The sequence below is a fragment of the Schistocerca piceifrons genome, chromosome 7, assembly GCF_021461385.2.
Source record: "Schistocerca piceifrons isolate TAMUIC-IGC-003096 chromosome 7, iqSchPice1.1, whole genome shotgun sequence".
NCBI classification, from domain to species: Eukaryota; Metazoa; Arthropoda; class Insecta; order Orthoptera; family Acrididae; genus Schistocerca; species Schistocerca piceifrons.
Genome location: NC_060144.1, coordinates 241,850,108 through 241,872,499, shown reverse-complemented (window position 1 = coordinate 241,872,499; position 22,392 = coordinate 241,850,108). Strand labels below are relative to the sequence as shown.

The following is a 22,392-nucleotide window of genomic DNA, read 5'->3' as shown; positions in this document are numbered from 1 at the left end:
TCAGATATTGGAGAAAGGAAAAATTTTAGGAGAGAGTCCTATCAGTGACGGTTGAAAATCGGAATGTAGACTTTTATGGGGATTAGAAACCGGAATCTTTGTTTTTGGGTACTACGCTCTTACCAGATGAGCCAGCCAAGCGCGAAACTCAGTCTCCAACCATAGTTTCTGTTCTGCCTACACTGCTCTCCCACTTCCAAAATTACAGTGCCGCTGTACGACATACTACGCTACTACGCTCGACTGTCGGACTAAGAGTCCTGGAAGAAATGAGATTTTATAGGAATGACTTGGCGACAGCGAGAGGTCATTTCGAAATAAGACACACATTCTGAGGTGGAACGTGCCAAATTGGGACTCATTTGGAAAGTGAGAGAAATATGTTGTCTGTCCTTGAGAGTAACCCCTGAAACACGTGTGGTAGCTCAGCGGTAAGATTGTTACCCGTGAGAGCTACAGTCCTTATTTCAGTCCAGGATCAGGCCCAGACTTATAAATTGCCGAAGCTTCCAAAACCGCACATATTCTCCAATAGATTGAAATCTTCGTTCTGGAGAAAGTGACGGACAGTTTTCCGAAAGACATCCAGTGGCACGTGAGGCTGGCTGTACTCACGCTGGTGACTCCACGGACAAAAGCCCTCCTGGCGAGCGGGCCTGGACCGTCCACCGTCTTGCCGTCGTCCTCCGGCCCCCACGAGGCGCTGTAGACGTCCACGTGTTCAGGGTTCAGCCCCAGGGCCCGGGCCTCCACTGCGTCGTTCACCGTGCCGTCAAGCATGCGAACACCTGCAGGAACAAGCACCGTGTATGTGAATGACGTATGCTGAAGTTATGAAACAAATTTTGGTACCAGTTAAAAATTTTTGTATACTATGCGCTTTCGGCACCAAGGTCATTTTCAAGAGATTTTTCTTCTTTGGTAACGAAAGAAAACTTCGCAAGCCGAGGGAGCTAATAAATCTTTTTCTTGGTTGACCGGTATCGACAGAGCTCTGCTATCATTATCGAATCAGCAAGAGGACGAAAAGAAGAAGTTGATACGAAAATATTTTACGATCATGATATTAAACTTCGATAAACGGTCTTGTTGCATAACTTTAAAATACTTACAACATATTGTCCTTAAGTGTTGCAATTCCCTTCAATTTGGGTCTTGTACGCTTCCCATTGCCATGAAGATCACTACACACCGGCAAGCCAGATGTAGTAGTTTTATGTACAAACACAAACATAAGTGTACTGCGTCTATTACAAGTTTTCGTGTTCAGTACCAGCTGACAACTGACAAAAATGTTGTAAACACAACAACCGCATAGTACATCACCAGGTGGCACTGTCTTAGTTGACTGCATTATCGTCTTGTGTACAGCATAAAGCATAAATACGTAATTCCATGTAACTGAAGGTACATTTTAAGGATTAGTTTTACTTATATATTATATAATCCATTACAGGGAAACATAGAAATTTTACGTATAATTAATGTATCTATAGTTACGTTTAGAACCTCTTTTCATACTGCGGAGACAAAATTTTTTCGTTTTCTAGTTTTTTAAAAACAGTGCTTTACATACACTGTTCTAGACAGGTCACCGTTAAAAAATGACAACCTTACATAATTCTAAATACGGAACTGGTATGTTCATCTACATTGCATATGTAGCCCCATGTCTAGGTACTCATTGCGAATATGACTGAAACAATGTTCATCATAGTCTATACTATCAAATGAAACTCAAATAATGTTAACTTGTGATATACGACGGTTGGCACTTAAATAGTGGCAACTGCTATCGGTATACTACGCCTTCCACATCGATGGCAACGAGTTCTACACAACGCTGATAACTACTTTGAAGGACATCAACAGATGCAAACATCGGTTGGGAATAAGTAGTTGCCACTACCTAAGTTCCAATCCTCGTATAATGGGAAGCGACTTCGAACACTGATGGACAATATGTTGTAAAAGTTTTAGAGCGTAAGATATGTTATAACTCCGTAGGTTATGTAAGAAGACAGTTCAACAAGGTGTAATATCACGATTATAAAGTATTTTCCTATGAAATTCATGTGTTCATCCTCTTGCAGATCCAATGATGACAGTGTAGCTCTATCGAAATGGGGCATCCAATAAAGTGCTTTTTTTCGCTATCTTGGCTTATGAAATTTTCTTTAGCTATAACTTACTGCAGACAACTCACAGACTGACCGTGTCAGTGATGCATTATGATTTAAGTCTACAGTAGTCGAAGGGTACCCTCTCTGCCTGACCAGGCAAATTCACAATCAGTAATTCTGTCCAGGCAAAAAGGGTGACGTTAGCTACAACACAGTTGAAATTTGTTTGGTCAGGAAAGGAGAATGCTCCTCAACTACAACAGACCGTATCGACTTGAATTTAATCAATACGTTTTGGTGGCTAAGAAGGATGGTCATCTGCTACAACAGACTGTAGCCACTCGAATTCAGTGTCAGTGGCATGAAAGTGGCATCGGTGGGTGAAACAGATCGTGATATTAAAAATAAAATTGCACATGTTGGGTTAAATTGTTTTCCATTAATTACTGGCGTTGTAGACACTCTGAAACACCAAGCCAAACATGCAGAATGTACAGGGTGTCTCAAATCTGTTGAGTCAACTGAATTAGGTGATTGTATTGAGGTACGGATTTTATTGAGGTTTGGAACCAATGGTCTGAAATGCATATTTATTATGTTATGGGTACACACAGCGTTCACCGTGTAATAGCAATGTAGCTAACAGTAACTGTTCGTAACGATGACCGCCAGGGTCAGTGCATGTATTATAACAGCGCTGGCAGTTCTGCCGCAATCACGCATTGCTCGCCGGTGCCTGTGGTACACTGGAACACGCAGCGGGTGATAGCACCCTACGCCCCTGGGCACCAAACAGACATACTCCACTCAACTTAGCTCGTAGCACGGGTGTCATGTTACATTTGCATACTTGTCACCGGCCACACTCACACCACTATCCCTGGTATAACTTTTCCACTGCATCAGACAGCTCGTGATGTGTCCATGGCGATGTGTAGTACTGTTACTCGTCACGAGAGTTGACAGACATGCATTTAATGAACGGTGCTGCAGGAACGCTTTCCTTACAGATAACATCCTACTTGGAAGAAGTTCATCTCTATGGACACCAACCCACTGAGATGGAAGTCGGAAGTTGTGAGATCCTGTAAGTAAGGTGGATGAGAGAAAACAGTCCAGTAAAGTTTTGTGAGCTACTCCCAGGTGCTCAGACTCGTGTGAAGCCTTGCGTTGTCATGGAGAAAGACAAGGTCGTTTGCAGTTTTGTGGCAACGAATTCGCTGGAGTCGTTCCTTCAGTTTCCTGAGGGTAGTACAACACACTACAGAGTTGATCATTGCGTCATGAGGGAGGACATCGAACCTCTACAGAATTCCGGAGGACGGTCGCCATGACTTTACTGGCGGTGCAACTTCGAAATTTTTCTTCGGAGGAGAGGTGGGGTGCCGCCACTACATGTAAAGCTATTTTGTCTCCGGTTCGAAGTGATGAACCTATGTTTCATCGCCTTTGACCATGTTAGATGTTCCTCATGATCAGGGTCGTAACACACAAGACATTCCGTATAGATGGCCCTTCGTTGGTCTTTATGATCTTCTGTTCCGCGGCGAGGAACCCAGCTGCCCACCTTTGAGTACCCCATCTGGAGGACGACGGTATCAGCACTATCAGAATAGGCGCCCAGTTGAATAGCGATGCGTTTAATTGTGAACTGTCGATCACCTCCAGTGATGGTGTCCGCACGTTTCAACACTGGAGGAGCCACATCTGGTCGCGGCCAGCCGGTACGTGGAAGATCGGTCAGTTTTGGGTGACCACAGCGGTAACGATAGACGCCTCACCCAACGACTAACCGTGCCTTGGATCACTGCTGCCATGTCTCCATAGACATTCGCCCAATATATCTGCGATACTCCGTTTTTCCGCCAAAAGAAACTCAGTGACAGTTGTCTGCTTAAGACGCACCTCCATTACAGATGTCATTTTGAATACTATTTACAGAGCCACCACCAATCTAAACGTCATGAAACTATAGCGCCTGAATCGGTACTGTTCCCTGATGTGCCAGAATAAATTCCCCCTTTTATCCATCAAAATTGGCTGAGAAAAAAGTGTATTGCATAAGGTATCTAATGCCCCTCGTATATAGAAACATGAATCAGTCTATTTGTTGAAACTGTATAAAAATTCCTACAGTAGTTCCTCAGAGAAGACTTAACACACAGGCAGAAAAACGATGCGAGGAACATTAATTTATAATATGTGTAGATTCTGGTCTGGTCAAGATTCTGGTCAAGTTTTGCTGCTCTGTGCAGCTGCGGTGGCTGTTACTTTGCCGGCCGCGGTGGTCTAGCGGTTCTAGGCGCTCAGTCCGGAACCGCGGGACAGCTACGGTCGCAGGTTCGAATCCTGCCTCGGGCATGGATGTGTGTGATGTCCTTAGGTTAGTTTAATTAGTTCTAAGTTCTAGGCGACTGATGACCTCAGAAGTTAAGTCGCATAGTGCTCAGAGCCATTTGAACCATTTTTTTTTGAGCTGTTACTTTACTGCTTTTCCCGCCACATACCGGGTCTTCTGTAGCTCGTATATCTTGTAGCTCCCATCATTGGTGCGTCATTCCAAACGCAAATTATATGTGGGACACGTAACGATATGTTCTTTACTCGTCCATTGTTACTATAATTGTAAATTATATCGACAAACACTCCTTTTGAATCAGTATATCTCTTAGTGAAAACATATCGAAATAACTATGGTAGTTCCTGAGACTAACCTACACGTACAGAAAAACGTGGCAGGGGACAAGACTTTTCATGTCCATGATAAGTATTTCAACATTTCCTATAGTCACATAATTCTGTGTATAAGACTTGATTGTTGTTCAGCTAACATCACCCTTAGATCCGTCACAATAAAACAGTAATTGGATTCTCACAGTTTAACTCACATTTTTACGATTCGACGTGTTTTGCCATTCGCAGTCCAGAATCTCATATGCTACGGGTAGTGCCAACGTTAAGAGAATTAGTGGCTGCTGAGTGAGGATTCTTTAAGTTCCTCGACAACTGAATCAGAAAATAAACTCACAAACCAAAAATATGAGAAAGCTATTGAGAAGCTTTATTTAAAAAAATCCCTTTGCCGATTTCTTTCGATTTCGTGATTACCGTGCAGTCGGGTAGCCGTGATCGAAGGCACTATACTCATGAACTGAACACGATTAAAGCAAACCTCTTACTTCGTTGTAGCTGGAAAAAAGAGAGATTCTACAATAACAACGCAGATCAGAAATGTTTCTCACGAAATTATTATTATTGTAAAGCCGTTATTTGTGTACTAAAGGAGGCGATAATTCATTGCCGATATCTTTTGTAGCCTTCACAAAATTTCCTGTGTACTGAAGAGTCTGCAGCTGTTTGTCCTAAGACTTTGTGGTCAGGTAATGAAGTGCGAAAAAAGCATTCATGTTCAAAAGACAATAGAAGTCAAGAAAGAAATCAGCATGTAATGAAAAGTATAAGTTAGAAATCAAAGACTTGAAGCCACTTTCTTAATTATTCATTGATTGTATTTGGAGAGAGAGAGAAGACGAAGTGAACGGAGACATTACTCAATAGGACGATAATAATGAGAAGAACGCACGAAATATTTATGTAATTTTTCCTACCAAATGTCACCGTTCTTTGAAATTAATAGGATATACACACTAGAGAAATTATTGTGTAGATTTCTCCGACTGCTTTTGGGTGTGATATTAGTGCCTTGCAAAAATAATTTGTGTTGTTTGGTTGAAACATCATAACAACGTTTCAAGTATGTCTCGGATGGTACTTAATTATATATATATATATATATATATATATATATATATATATATATATATATATATATATATATATGTGTGTGTGTGTGTGTGGGGGGGGGGCATCGAAAATGCCCGAAAACCAGACACCAAATATATATAATTAAGATGAGGATTACCAATTGATCACTTCAGTGCAGATGCACACCATGCTCTGACTCTTAAGGGAATCAGCGAAATGCAGCGAATACTGAGGATAATGGGCAAGGGGCTCTGCATTGGTAGTGTGAGGATAAGCTGAGAATTTGGGGGCTGACGGGAGGCGTGCTAGGGTAGTCCGTGGAGTTCTAATGACCACTGTGTCCGTACGGAGTAGTGGTGAGCACATCTTCAAAGCAAGTACAAGACACGGGTTCGAATTCCAGTCAGACTCAAATTTTCAACTTTCACCATTGATTTAAATTAGTGCTCACCAGCAGGTATCGTCAGTTCCTTTGCGTCTAGATATATAATTATGATTAACAACCTCAATATCATTTATCATATGTTACAGAACATTGTGCCCTTCTCCACTGCAGAGCTCTGAACAGTGTATCGCCGTTTACAACATCAAAAATCTCCCTCAAATGTGAATTTTAAACGATCAACATGTGCATCAGCACCAAAAAATAGGAAACGCTGAGATAAATTTCATTACCCAAAGAAATTTGCGATCTGGGAAGGGGATAATAGTGCCTTATCAATAATTCCATCTAATGACTTAAGGCTCCATAAGCCTACAACTCCGTGGACAAAATTTACTCCACATCATATATTTTGATACCACAACTTCTGGCAGTAAATAATTATACCTTTCCCATGAGGAAAAAATTTCCTTACCAGTCTTAACCCGTGTTTACATAACAAATTGCATTTGTTAGTCCTAACCATTAGCCGGCCGCTGTGTCCCAGCGGTTCTAGGAGCCTCAGTCCGGAACCACGTTGCTGATACGGTCGCAGGTTCGAATCCTGCCTCGGGCATGGACGTTTGTGATGTTCTTAGGTTAGTTAGGTTTAAGTAGTTCTAAGTCTAGGGGACTGATGACCTCAGATGTTAAGTCCCGTAGTGCTTAGAGCCATTTGAATCATTTTCCTAATCACTAAGTGAAAAGTCTGGCAACTTGAAATCGCATCTGTCCAATAATCACTACCTTTGTTTGAAGATGCTACACAAGGAGGGATAAGGATACTCTTTACTAAGTTTTTGACGTGAACTTCTTTATGTGTGGTATGATAAATTTATTAAAAGGGAACGCTGTGGCTTCTGAAGAAAGTACACGCAGTTTTTTCAATATACTTTCAAAAATGTGGTAAAATATTTAACATTTTTGAACTGGCGAGTAGTATGGCTGGGTGTGCAAATTTCTACAATAGAAACGTCGATCTCTCTCTCTCTCTCTCTCTCTCTCACTGTGAAGAAGATCCTACTCGTATTTGAGCTTTGTACATAAGCAGCTTCACCTGGTGATATTTGTCAGCCGTATTCCTTCTGAGAAGAAGTAATTATTTTCATGCATGGCGCAAATAGATATGATAATATTGCATACTGTTTATAAGATCTCAAACAGGAAAATGTTCAGGCATGCACGTTGCCTAAATTACGTATCTGCTGATTCTGGTATTTCTAGTTTTTTACGGATCACCACCTGAATTGTGTCTGGTAATCTGTCATCAACTCAGTAAAAATGAAACAGTGAACAGTATACTTCCATAACAAATGAACCGTTATTGTTTTATAGAAAGAACACAACAGGTAAAGAGCTGTGATACAAGTCAAGTCCTAAACTTCAAAGAATAAATTACATTAGGATAATTTTTCTGTCACCTGGGGTACATTTTGTTGAGTGCAACAAAAACTCGAAAAATACCTCTTTACCATACGAAAAGAAATGGTGAGATGACAACGTTTTTACTCTCAAAACAAAAGTAAGAAAAAATGATAAACTGAGGATGAATACTGAAACGGCACTACGCAAAGGGAGTTTCGTAAAAGAATATCTACAGAGTAAGAGAAGGTACGCGGTGGAGCAGATCAAAAAGAGAGCACAAAAAGTTGGAGAACACGAAGAGTAGTGGACATAAATAAAAGAGTTGGACGTATTTCACATAGAAGCTTAGATAGCGGAGTGGAAAGAGACCTGGAGGTGGTGGGTGCTGAAGGGGGGACGAGGGGGAAAGAGGAGGTGGGGGAGATGCTGTTAGAAGAGAGGACTGAAATTTTCTTTGACGCAACTAGTATGAGAAAACGTTGGAAGTCTGCCTTTTCTTCTACCTATGCAAAACCGCGTTGACATGGGGCAAGGGAAACACAAAGACAAGTTATAACTTCGCATGAGAAGTGAATTTTATTTACATGTTACTTAATAAGTCTCACAAGGAATTGGGAACAACTTTTGAGCTATTCTCAGATTCATCTCTGTCAGAAGAGGATGTACATTTCATTTGTTTAATTTATCTATCTACTTTCGCAATTACCAAGGGACAGAGATGGTTATTGTTACTCGCTAGATGTGTATGTTTCATGGAACCCCTAATAGATAATGAATAAGCGTATATAAGTGATTTACCACACTATGCGGTACAAAACTTACCTAAAAACTACCATGACGAATTTTAGTAAAGAATGCAAGCAAGATTTTCAACTGATAAAAAATTAGATCCTATACTTATGGACGTCCTACGCTAGTTTGAAACATTATCTTACATTTTGTTCAGTGGGTGAATACCGCATTTTCTATTTGGTAACACCCTAATATTAACTACGAACAGCATAAAGGACCAAATGAACTAATACAGTGACGTTTGAATTCCGGTCTATTGTACAGTCCTACTTGGGATGACGAACAAATTTGTCAGATTAACTTCTCATGGTCAGGGATCACACTCATGTCGAATTTTTTAAAGGAGACCAAGTTCGCCGATGATCTTAGGAATAATTTATTTCACAAATGCAATTACACGAATTACGTGAGTGATGTTAACACTGTCAACATTTCACGCACTTTGCGTCATTTCAAGATATAAGGAGTTTCACATTCATCTGATGTTACTGTATTGCTACAATGAAAAGGCCTGTTTCTGAATAAGAAATATACATATTTCAGAGGCACTTTAAAGTCTGAAATGTGCTGAAGCAAAATCTTTCTCAGTACGACCTGTCAATGGCCCAAAGGCCGAAACTGCAATTGTGAAATGCATAATTCCTAGAGTCAAGGGTTAATACGAGTAGGATGTCCTTTTAAAAATGTCTTAGCAATTTCTCATATTCCTTTTCTCCGCTGAAAAAAATTATCTATAGAAGTACGTCGTAACAGGTTAAGATACGTTGTAGCGATTGAGTTAATTACGACAGTTCTAACGGTGAAGCCTGACGAACTAAGAAATTATGACCATTGCCCACCGCGACACTTGGTGTCACCTGGTGATGTTGTTGGCATGTGCCACGGAATGGAAAGAAAAGGGTGGTTATAATTAAGCTTTCGCTACTTGAGAGGTTAGTAATGAGAGTCCAGTGAGCATAGGGCAATGAAACTTCGTGGAAGCATTTGTAAGGACGTGTGGAAGAGAAATAACGAATAAACCACTAAAGAGGACACTTTTCAATTTTCGTGTGAGACGGTAATATTTGTTAACTGCATGCCATGCTTATGTTCCAGGCTACAAATAATGCAGAATGTGAAGACCAACTCCATCCACGACAGACTGAAACAGCGCTAGATATTGCTCTACTGCTGACCAAATCATCTCAGATGGGATGTTGGCTGCCTCGGTAAGTTCATCTTCAGCCTCTAGCATGTGTTAGTGTCCCGTTGATAAACCTTGTCCTTCAGATATCCCCTTAGACAAGAACCACAATGGTTGAATTCTGAAGATCTTGATGGAGACCTGGTTCTGAAAGATCGGCCAATGACTCAGCTTACTCCAAATATGTTTGTAACCGAGTGAACTCAAGAGCAACGCGAGGTCGAACTCCATCGTACATCGAAGCAGTTGAATCCAAAACAACTCTGTCTCTCACTGTAGAGATTACATATTGGCTAAGCAAATCACGCTCTGTGCCCTTTGTCCTTCGGGTCCGAGTTCCTCGAGCAGGTATGGACCAATCGCGAAATGTGCCTCGAAACCACACCACTGAGCGACGTGCCCACTATGCAGGGGAACGTTAGTTGGCGGTGTCCATCCCCAAATGCGACAGTCTTGACTCTTGAGTGTTCACGGCCCCAGTGAGTTTTAGTGTGTTTTATCAACTGATAAAATGTTCCAAGGCCACATTCTGTCAACTTCAACCACTAGAAGAGACGTAAGAGCTAAGTCTACTCGAATGTCTGCATCTTGTTCACAGTTGTTTGCAGTACATTTGAAACGGGACCATGGACCGTTCAGTTATCGTGACACAGCTCGTGCACGGCTTAAAGATCGCACTTCGCGTCCAGCATTCTCGGTCATAGCAGCAGTAACGTCTTCAACATTTTGTGGCGTAATTCGTCGTCGGCCTATGGCAGGTGGATGGCCAGCTCGTTTATCTGACATAAGGCATCTTGAAATTTTGCTTAGTGGGACAAAATTATATCCTTGCATTATTTATTGTTGTCACTGTCATTGATTGAAATACACGTGTGTTGATCGATACGGTACGCTGGGATGAAGTCGTGCTACACACAACCTGGAATGTGTCAGTTCGAATTATTACAAACAAATGTGCACCAAGAAGTAATTCCCCCTCTGTCGAAAATAAAAAATTAAATAAGTAAATAAAAAAATTAATAATGAACATATATAAGCGAAATTAGCGACCGTCACAGCCGGAACTGTTCTCTACACAACATCCCGTTCAACATAGCCACCATGCTTTTGTACACACATGCGTCATACGATTCAAAACCACCTTGAAATGATTCAGGGTTTTGCTTCTTCACTCTTAATGCTTAAAAACACCGACTTCGCTTTTGATTGTGAAATCTAACGCGCCTGTCTCATCGAATCGCTTCATCAGCACATCCTCGATTGGCGTCTGTGACAGATCTTTACCGGCAAAGAACGTTTCTCCGTTAACAAACGTCTTCACCTCACGCCACACTCTGCCGACGTTCATTACTACAGCAACCCCATACGTTTGCTTCATAGACGATAAAGAAACAGCTTTAAAGCCATTGCTCATGACTCATAACACTGAATTTTTCAAACTAGTTTTGATCCGTAGTTTGAACGATTGGGCAAATGTGTACAAATGCATAGTGATTGTTACGGCTATGATTTGTACTGACTGCGTTTTACATGTTCATTATTTATTTTTTACGTCACAGACGGTATTACATGTTTACTCACCCTCGTATGTAATATCTTGATCAATCTGTTCACAATGAAAAAATTATTTCCTGTGTGTCATCAGTATACAACATACAAATTTGAAAAATCTCTCTTTTTGTCACACCTTTCACCTTATCGATTTGCATTTCAGTGTTCCTTAACTCCTATACATTTGGCCTTCTCCATAAACTTCGAATGTTTTTGTCGTCGTCAGGGAAACACCATGTAGAGGTGTTTGGCACTCATCCGACTTGTGACACGTTGTGCACACGTCAATACCAGCGTGCCACGGCAGCCAGGAGGGACCTGCATCATTGAGGACAAAGGACGCCCATCTGTACCTGAGGTTCTGTCGACAGCCGTGCGATAGTCACGCGAACTCGGAGCTGTATGGAGCGTTCAGTGCAATATCGGAGCCAGACGGGCTCCATTCACTGCCATGCCTGTGAGCCGGAATTAAGAGCGCAGCGTCTTCTGCGCAGCTGATCTCCAGCCCCTACCAGCATAATTGACCGATGAACTGAAAGAGATTATAAGAGCACCATAGCTTAATATTTCAGCTTGGATTTCTTTTTTATGAAGAGATACAGGGTGAGAACCATATCCGGTCAACGAGGATGATCTCCTTGGCAGCAGACACTCGGGATGGACAACAGATAAGCAAAAAATCTGTCATTGTATTTTTCGAAGCAATCATTCTGTCACTCGGTGAAGTGATTCTGGGAAATAAAAGAAATATGTATATTGCCTGGAACATGCTCCACTTCAAATAACCCCACCACATTTGGTTGAGAAACGAAATACCTCAGAGGACGTTCAAGAGTACCCTTAGATGACGTACGTTGCGTGCTCTTCCCTAGCCGCATTTACAGCACATGCGGGATTAAAGGTTATTCACTAAGTGATTTGCACCAGAGCATCTCTCTGTGTCTTCACATCACGCCTTCCACCACTAATTTCTTCAAGGTCCCTACTTCTACAAGGCGTCGACGGTAGACTAGGTATGTGTGTTGTATAAAGAGCTGTTAAGATATGTTGTTATCGTGCCATATCTGTTCAGCAAAGAATACACAGTACGCCGAAAAAAATTATTAAATTTCTTTTACCGCTTGCCATTTACCATGTGTCTGATTATCAATGTAAATATTATTACTTTTTATTATATTACTTCTCTTCTTTCGTTTAATATTTCATTAATTTGAAACAAATAAATGAACCTTGGTTCTTCTCTCAGTGTTTCATAGCCTTACATTATTGTACAACTTACTAAGAACAGACATGTCCATATGGTCAGGCTGTTATTCATACTCCTGCAACGAATTGGATTTTTTATGAGGTTCCATTGCAGTCGTCTCTCATTAATATATCTGCCATGGCAAGGCATAAATCTACACATACATCTACATGGATACTCTGCAAATCACATTTAAGTGCCTGGCAGAGGTTTTATCTAACCACCTTCACAATTCTCTATTATACCAATCTCGTATAGCGCGCGGAAAGAATCAACACCTATATCTTTCCGTATGAGCTCTGATCTCCCTTATTTTATCGTGGTGATCGTTCCTCCCTCTGTAGGTCGGTGTCAACAAAATATTTTCGCATTCGGGGGAGAAAGTTGGTGATTGGAATTCCGTGAGAAGATTCCGACACAACGAAAAACGCCTTTCTTTGAATGATGTCCAGCCCGAATCCTGTATCATTTCAGTGACACTCTCTCCCATATTTCGCGATGATACAAAATGTGCTGCATTTCTTTGAACTTTTTCGATGTACTCCGTCAGTCCTATCTGGTAAGGACCCTGGAATTCCGTGAGAAGATTCCGACACAACGAAAAACGCCTTTCTTTGAATGATGTCCAGCCCGAATCCTGTATCATTTCAGTGACACTCTCTCCCATATTTCGCGATGATACAAAACGTGCTGCATTTCTTTGAACTTTTTCGATGTACTCCGTCAGTCCTATCTGGTAAGGACCCCACACCGTGCAGCAGTATTCTAAAAGAGGACGGACAAGCGTAGTGTAGGCAGTCACCTTAGTAGGTCTGTCACATTTTCTAAGTGTCGTGCCAATAAAACGCAGTCTTTTGTTAGCCTTCCCCATAATATTTTCTGTGTGTTCCTTACAATTTAAGTTGTTCGTAATTGTAATACCTAGGTATTTAGTTGAATTTGCGGCCTTTAGATTAGACTGATTTATCGTGTAACCGAAGTTTACCGAGTTCCTTTTAGCACTCATGTGGATGACCTCACACTTTTCGCACCATTCTGATATATTTTCTAAATCGTTTTGCAGTTTGTTTTGATCGTCTGATGACTTTATTAGTCAATAAACGACAGCGTCATTTGCAAACAATCGAAGACGGCTGCTCAAATTGGCTCCCATATCGTTTATATAGATAAGGAACAGCAAAGGGCTTATAACACTATCTTCGGGAACGCAAGAAATCACTTCTCTTTTACTCGATGACTTTCCGTCAATTACTGTAACCTGTGACCTCTCTGACAGGAAATCACAAATCCAGTCACATAACTGAGATGAATTCCATAGCACACAATTTCACTATGAGCCGCTTGTGTGGAACAGTGTCAAAACCCTTCCGGAAATCCAGAAATACCGAAGCAATCTGAAATCCCTTGTCAATAGCACTCAACACTTTATGTGAATAAAGAGCTAGTTGTGTTTCACAGGAACAATTCTTTCTAGACCCATGCTGACTGTATGTCAATAGATCGTTTTCTTCGAGGTAATTCATAATGTTCCAAACAATATACGTTCCAAAGTCCTGCTGCATATTCACGTTAACGACATTGGCCTGTAATTTAACGGATTACTACTACTACCTTTCTCGAATATTGGTGTGACCTGTACAACTTTCCAGTCTTTCTGTTCTGATTTTTCGTCGAGCGAACGGTTGTATATGATTGTCAAGTATGGAGCTAATGCATCAGCATACTCCGAAAGGAACGTAATTGGTATACAGTCGGGACCAGAAGACATGCTTTTATTAAGTGATTTAAGTTGCTCCACTACTCCGAGGATATTAACTTCTACGTTACTCACGTTGGCAGCCATTCTCGATTCGAATTCTGAATATTTACTTCGTCTTCTTTTGTGAAGGCATTTCGGAGGGCTGTGTTTAGTAACTCTGCTTTGGCTGCACTGTCTCCGATAGTATCTCCATTGCTATCGCGCAGAGAAGGAATTGACTGTCTCTTGCCGCTAACATACTTCACATACGAACATAATCTCTTTGGATTTTCTGCCAGGTTTCGAGAGAAAGTTTCGTTGTGGAAACTGTTATAAGCATCTCGCATTGAAGTCGGTGCTAAATATCGAACTTCTGTTGAAGATCGCCAATCTTGGGGATTTTGCGTCTGTTTAAATTTCGCATGTTTGTTTCATTGTTTCTGCAACAGTGTTCTAACCCGTTTTGTGTACCAAGGAGGAACAGCTCCGTCGTTTGTTAATTTATTTGGTATAAATCTCTCAACTGCTGCCGATACTACTTCATTGAATTTAAGCCACATCTGGTCTACACTTATATTACTAATTTGTCATGGGTGGAGATTGTCTCTCGAGAAGGCGTCAACTGAAGCTGTATCTACTTTTTTGAATGGGTATATTATTCGCTTATTTTTCGAGTATCTGGGGATTACAGTAGTCAATCTCGCTGCGACAACCCTGTATTCACTAATCCCTGAATCGGTTTTGATGCTGGTTTTTAACTCAGGATTATTTGTTGCTAAGAGGTCAAGTGTGTTTTCACAACCGTTTACTATTCGCGTGAGCTCAAGAAGTAACTGTTCGAAATAATTTTCAGAGAATGCATTTAGCACAATTTCGGATGATATTTTATGCGTACCTCCGGAAGTCTACATGTATTTTCGCCAACATGTCGAGGGTAAATTAAAGCCACCACCAACTATTATGGTATGAGTTGGGTACGTGTTTGAAATCAACTCAAGTTTTCTTTGAACCTTTCAGCAACTGTATCATCTGAATTGGGAGGTCCGTAAAAGGATCCAGTTATTATTTTATTCCGGTTGCCAACAATGACCTCCATACTAATTCACAACAAGTATCTACTTCAATTTCGCGACAAGTTAAACTACTTTCGACAGCAACAAACACGCCACCGTCAACCCTTAGGTTCTTCGCAAAATTTCCGACTGAGCTTATATCCGGCTTTAGCCAGCTTTCAGTGCCTATAACGATTTGAGCATCAGTGCCTTCTATTAGCACTTGGACCTCTGGTACTTTCCCAGCACAGCTACGACAATTTACAACTGTTATACCAATGGTTCCTGTATCTACATTCATCCTATGTTCAGCCTGCACTCTTTGTGGCTGAAGCTGTTCTTGTGTTTTCCCGAGACCCTCTAACCTAAAAAACTGCCCAGTCCACGCCACACAGCCCCTGCTATCCGTGTAGCCGCCCCCTGCGTATAGTGGACACCAGACCTATTCAGCGGGACCCGAAACCCAACCACACTTTGGAGCAAGTCGAGGAATCTGCAGCCTACACGGTCGCAGAACCGTCTGAGCCTTTGATTCAGACCCTCCACTCGGCTCTGTACCAGAGGTCCGCAATTGGTCCTGTCGACTATACTGCAAATGGTCAATTCTGCTTTCATCTTGCAAGCAAGACTGGTAGCCTTTACCACTTCTGTTCGCTGCTCGAAGCCAGATGGAATCTCTTCTGTCCAAAGTGACACACATCATTGGTACCGACGTGAGCAACCACCTACAGATAGTTGTACCCTGTGCTGTTCATGGCATCCGGGAGGACCCTTTCCACATCTGGAATGACTCCACCAGGTATGCAAATGGAGTGCCCAGTGGTTTTCTTACCCTTTTTGTCAGCCAAGTCCCTAAGGTGCCCTATAACAAGCCTAACGTTGGAGCTCCCAATTACCAATAATCTTACCCTCTGTGACTGCCCGGATCTTGCAGGCTGAATGGTTTCCTCTGAAATACGACAGATGTCAGCATCTGGCTTAGCGACGTGTCAGCCAGAGACAGTTCCTGGAACCTGTTTGTCAGACAAACCGGGGAGGCTTGACGTGGGGCCACCTGGGAAGCCCTTCTCCGCCTGCCTATCGACCACGTATGAGGGATCAGCCTCATTCCGAGCAGTAACTGGGTTGGCCACCAGTGAGGACTGATCGGAGGACTCGGACGTGCTGGACGTCCGTTGGATACCCATGGCTGGCCCAGAACAGTGATGCCCATCCAATGCAGCCTCAAGCTGTGCAACCGAAGCCATCATAGCCTGAAGCTGAGAGCGAAGTGTCACCAACACGGCTCCCGCACACGACAGTCGCAATCCCTTTCAATACTAAGGACCGTGGAAGACTAAACTATGCAGATAAATGGACTATCGGCACTTGCTGTGACACTGTACTGTAAACCCTGACGAAAACGGAGGATCTGTGTCTACGAATACGCAGATATTCAAGAACCTAAATACTGAAGCACTCAGGTGAATCTAAATAATTCGCCCCTGATTAGGAACTTGTAATATGTTACAAAATCGGTCTACTTTCCGACGCAAACGGAAACGCGAGAACAGTGGCTATTAGGTATTAAATTTACCTACAGAAACTCAAGAAGCTAAACTATTAAAAGACGCAGATAAGATAATAAAATTCGCTCCTGGTTAGGAACTCAAAAATGTCACAAAAGCGGTTACTTCCCTGTTGCTGTGTCTGTCTCGGTCGGCTACTACTGCCTGACTGAAGTGGAGTGGGCAAAGATCTGTCACCACCAAAACATCTTCCTGTGCCCTCACATCACGCGCGCCACCCGTAAAATGCCACGGACTCTGTTTCTACAAGACGTCGACAAAATTTTCCGATCTAATGTAACATAGCATGACTACGATACGGGTACGTAAGCACCATCATATAGAGTAGAGATTAGTGTGGTAATTGTGTCTTTCTGTCGCAGATGCTGCAAATTCGGAAACGTGAACTATGGCAAAGTTATTACAAAATGCATCCTAATAGGACAAACGTGCTGTTATTATTTTATTGGCTGCCGAAGGAAAAACACCAATAGACATCCATCGGAGGATGATGGATGGGTATGGGGCAGTGTGTCTGGCGAAAACCACCATTCTGGAATGATGTGCCAAGTTCTGCAATGGTCAGATTCGATACATGACACTGGCTAATCTGAAAGCACTACCCTCCCCCCCCCCCCCCCCCGCCACCAATTCCTCTCATCAAGTGGGAGGTACATGAGCACCTGCGCTGTAGCCCTAATATCTCAACATGCGATTATAATACCTTCGGTCCCTTAAACAAGGCATCGAAAGGTCCTATATACCTGTCGGAGGATGATTGCCTCAGTGCTCATAGCGAATTCACCTGATTGGCACATTGATTCTGAACTGTACGCCGTTGACCGGAAAAGTTTTGATCTCCCCTTACATTTGATGCATCTTAAGATAGGCAACTCAACTCAGTCGGAATAAGTTGTGTGCTGGAAGATTTTATGGATTAGATGATTTTGCCAACGCTGTATTTGACAGGGGCGGACCGCCGAGTGCAGAAGCATTCCACCATGCCAGTCTGTGCCATCGTTACAATGTGAAAGCCGTAAGACGTTTGTATCTGCAAACGTGGTGTACATTCTTGATTATGGTCTGGTACTAGTGCGTGACATGCGCCACTGCCTAGATATCACGACCAGGGAGTTGCTGTATCTCCATCTTTCCATAGCACATATCCTGACCCGAGAAGACTGGGACCAGGTTGATGGTGCCTCCTGGTCCTAGGCTGAATGCACCATGAGGAAATCAACAGCATGTCAACAGGCCAAATTTGAGTGCATGAACAAGAAGGTGCAACAGCATGGGGACACATGGACAGTGGTCAACCTGAGCGACAAGCAGAGCGATGAGACAACCTCCAAAACACTCAGCAAGGGCCTCAACTTTGCAGTGACTCCCAGAAGCATATCTGCTGCAGCCTTCATCAGCTCGGCTGAGCAAGTCATCAACACGCTACCTTCCAACATGTCTGAAGAGATCCGCATGGAGACCTGCAGGGCACTCACCAGGACGAAGCGCCCCAAATCCAACATCTCGAGCGAGGAGAGGGTGGCACTCAGGCAGCTACGGGAGGATGACAGCATTGTAGTTCTGCCAGCTGATAAGGGTAACTCCACAGTCACGTTCAGCAAGTTGGAGTATGATAGGAAGGTGGAACAACTTCTGGAAGACACTGCTAACAAACCACTAGATGGCGATCCCACTGACAAGGTGGACAAGAACACCCGGAAATTGCTGAAGGAGACAGGTCTACCTGATCAAGTCATCAAGAAGCTTCATCCCAAAGCACCTGTACCACCCATACTCTATGGACTCCCCAAGGTCCACAAGGAGGGGGTCTCTCTTCGACCTATTGTCAGTAACATCGGACCAGCGACATACCTCAACCACAATACCTGAAGAAGATATTGGCACCATATGTGGGCAAATGTGCACACCACATTCGGAACTCAGAGGACTTCCTGCAATGGCTAAGGCAGCTACACACGTTGGACTCTGACATAATGGTCAGTTACGATGCGGTGTCGCGCTTGACACGAGTGCCACTCACCGATTCACTCAATATCATTGGAGAGACGTTCGATGGTACCCTGCTCGACCTGTTCAAGCATGTACTGACTGCAACATATTTTCTTTACGGGGGTCAACTTTATGAGCAAACAGAAGGAGTTACCAATCCAAGTGCTTTCTTAGGTATTTCGATGACGCTTTTGTCATTTGGCCCCATGGCAGGGTGAAGCTAGATGAGTTTTTGGAACATCTAAATTCACGCCACCAAAATATAGAACTTACTATGGAGCCAGAGAAGGATGGACTGCTCCCATTCAAAGATGTCCTGGTCAAGAGGGAGGCAGATGGCACTCTGGCCCACTCACACTGACTTATACCTTCAAGCCAGTAGCTGCCACCACCCGACACAGAAGAATGGAGTCTTGAAAACATTAGTTCACAGGGCTCGGTCTCTGTCAGATAACATCTACAGCTGGTGTTCAGCAGAAATGGATACTCCTCGACAGACATCCAAAGGGCACTTTGTGCTACCAGCCAACCACAGGGTACACAAGAGGAGCCAGAGGACGTGAAGAAGGTGGCTTACCTGCCATATGCTGGACCTAATAGAATTCTCTCAAAATATGATATGAAGAGTATCTTCTGCCCACCCTCCAAAATTGGGACAATGCTAGGGAGTGTAAAGAACGACCTGGGGCTACATAAACCGGGCATTTACAACATCCCGTGCGAGTGGGGAACATCATACATTGGCCAGACAACCATGACGGTGGACGTCAGGTGCAAAGAGCACCAGAGGCACAGCAGACTCGGACAGGCAACCAAATCTGCCATAACAGAGCACTGTCTGGAGCTCGGTCACTCAATGGACTACAACAATACCAAAATTGTGACACAGACTCCAAGATTTTGGGACAGTGTCATAAAGGAGGCTATCAAGATCAAGGTCACAGACAACCTAATAAACCGAGACAGCGATTACCAGCTCAGTTCGGCGTGGAGTCCGGCCCTGGAGCTTATCAGGGTCCAACGAAAGGAAGCAAGAAACTCCTCAAGAAGTAGTAACACCGTAGGTGCAGCGCCAGGCGGGCGCGGACCGAAAATGGAACGCCCTACAAACGACAGGCCTCAGAGACCTGCCACAGTTGGAGACCAAGTCGGGCGCTGACATCCGACTCAGCACCAGGGAAGAGACAACACCTTACAAGCAGCGCCATGTGGGCGCGGACCACGAACGGAGCGCGCGATGCGAGACGGGCCTCAGACAGCTACCACAACTGCAGATGGTGGACGAGGCGGGCGCGGACTTCCGTGGGAGCACTAGGGAAGTGCCAACACCTCAGGAGCAGCGCCAAGCGGGCGCGGTCCATGAACGGAACGCCAAACGCGGGTCCAGCCCCAGACAGCTGCCACGACCACAGATGGAGGACGAGGCGGGCGCGGGCGTCCGTGGGAGCACCAGGGAAGTGGCAAAACCTCAGGAGCAGCACGAGGCAGGCGCGGACCGCAAACGGAACGCCTGACACAGGACGGGCCTCAGACAGCTGCCACAGATGGCGACCAAGTCGGGCGCGGACATCCGAGGGAGCACCAGGGAAGAGACAAGACATTACAGGCAGCGCCAGGCGGGCGCGGACGGCAGAGAGAGCACCCAGCGCCCTCTGGGCTTAAATACCGGATAAGATCCTCCAATACGGCAGTCTCAGGTATCACCTTAAGAGGGCAACGAGTTACGTGGCCGAAGTATTGTGCCAGAGTGACACAAACATCCGGCAGTAGACCCAATTATTCCACATGTCAAGATCTCGCCGGCAAATCCTGAAAAGTTACACTAGTGTAAGATGTTAATGTGATGAACTACAGGAAACTGAAGTACAAAAATTTTACATTCACTTTGTGTGTAGTTGCATGTGGTTATCAGACATGAATAAAAGATGGAGACCTGCATATTCGTTAAAAGAGTTTTCTTCTAAAGACGAATCTAAGAAATATCAATAACGCAAAGCTTGTGGTCGGATACTACGCTTGAAAAAGGCTGTGAATAACAAGAGAATAGATCCGCAGCGAACGAATGTAACATTAAGTTTGTCATTTCACAGATAAAGTGTTATTCTATTTCCCAGCATACTGGGAACCTTCAACTGGTTGGAAATGGAACGTTGTAAACTGTTTCATTCATCTTCACTATGGTGTGCACTTCTTCTGTGAGGAAGGATATGTGTTTGGAGACGACGAGTACTCGTCAGATGGTCGCCTCCTCATAGTAACATACAATCAAGTCAATGAGCTCACACATTTTGGAGTCCGTGATGGATGCAGAACGTGAAGAGTATAATATTAAATAAGTTGGCTACAGTGTGCTGTGTAACCAACTGATTATCGCATTTCATAAATTACGACTCAGAAACAAGTACTTTCTCATACGAACACTGTTTCCATTTGTCTTATTGCTTCTAGTCGAGATGCTCAAACACCGTGTCAACGACATTAGCGAAAAATGTGGAACGTGTACTCGTATTTGCAACAACATTCGTGAATAGTTCAGAGATAGAAAACGTATAAATTAGAATTTCCCTCTCATTCTTCAGGTACATTCTCCGAGTATTTTTAATTAGAATTAGTATCACACCTGTATGAAGAACAACATTAGGTTATATACGAATCGTCTCAATGTAGTCTTGAGAAGGCATATCAGAGGGGGATGCGATTCATAACAAAGACGAATGCAGAACACATATGAAAATTTTTAAGGAGAGCATAAACTCAATGTGCCACAAAGAATTCAGGCAGTGTTGCAAACCACAGGAGCTTGTAGTCGCTGTAAATATAAAAATCCAGAGAGTCATGTCTTTGATGCTAGCAAACGCATACGATGTTGAGAAAATGTAGCGAAAGAACAAGCAAAATACTAAGATGAGTTATCAATTGTTAAGATCAAATGAAACAGATAGTAGTGAAATTCACGGTTAATGAAACTAGAAACAGTGAACCGTTATGAAGCACTGTTCGACGATATGGTACAGAATGGACTATAAAAACGCCAAGGTATCTACTGCTTCATCTTTCACAAACAGCGTTGTTGTAAGGGCAGTTCTTATTTGTATAACTTCTAATGCAATTAACAGACGTGTAGAATAAAACTTCGGGGAGGTGTGAGATGGGCAATAACCGTGTTAGAGAACCGAAGTTTACTATTTCATGTGTTGCTGAGGACGACTTCGGCGGGGTGGGGGGGGGGGGGGAGGGAGGGGGGAATAAGCGTTCAACGTCCCGTCCATAACGAGATCATTAAAGATGGAGCTCAAGCTCGGATTAGGGAAGGATGGGGAACGAAACCGGCTGAGCCCTTTCAGAGGAAACACCCCGGCATTAGCCTGAAACGATTTTGGGAAGTCACAGGAAACCTAAGTCAAGATGACCGCAGACGGGTTTGAACCGTCGTCCTCCATAATGTGAGTCCAGTGTGCTAACAACACGACGGAACACTATTTCGCTTTAGATAAGGGTAAGCTTCAAAATTATCCGTTTCCTTTTTTTTTAATGGAACCACCATGATAAACTGATTTAGGGACGTAGGCTAGACGTAGATTTTAATAACGAGTCTCCTG

The 22,392-nt window shown here is 43.3% G+C and overlaps 1 protein-coding gene across 1 annotated transcript in view; it reads right to left on the bottom strand.

Moving 5' to 3' along the window:
- The window catches only part of LOC124805594 (furin-like protease 2), a 718,105-nt gene that overhangs the window by 233,702 nt on the left and 462,011 nt on the right, over positions 1-22,392 (bottom strand). Inside the window, exon 6 of the mRNA XM_047266161.1 lies at positions 616-788. Coding sequence (XP_047122117.1) covers positions 616-788 — 173 coding nt within the window. The remainder of the gene's footprint in view (positions 1-615; positions 789-22,392) is intronic.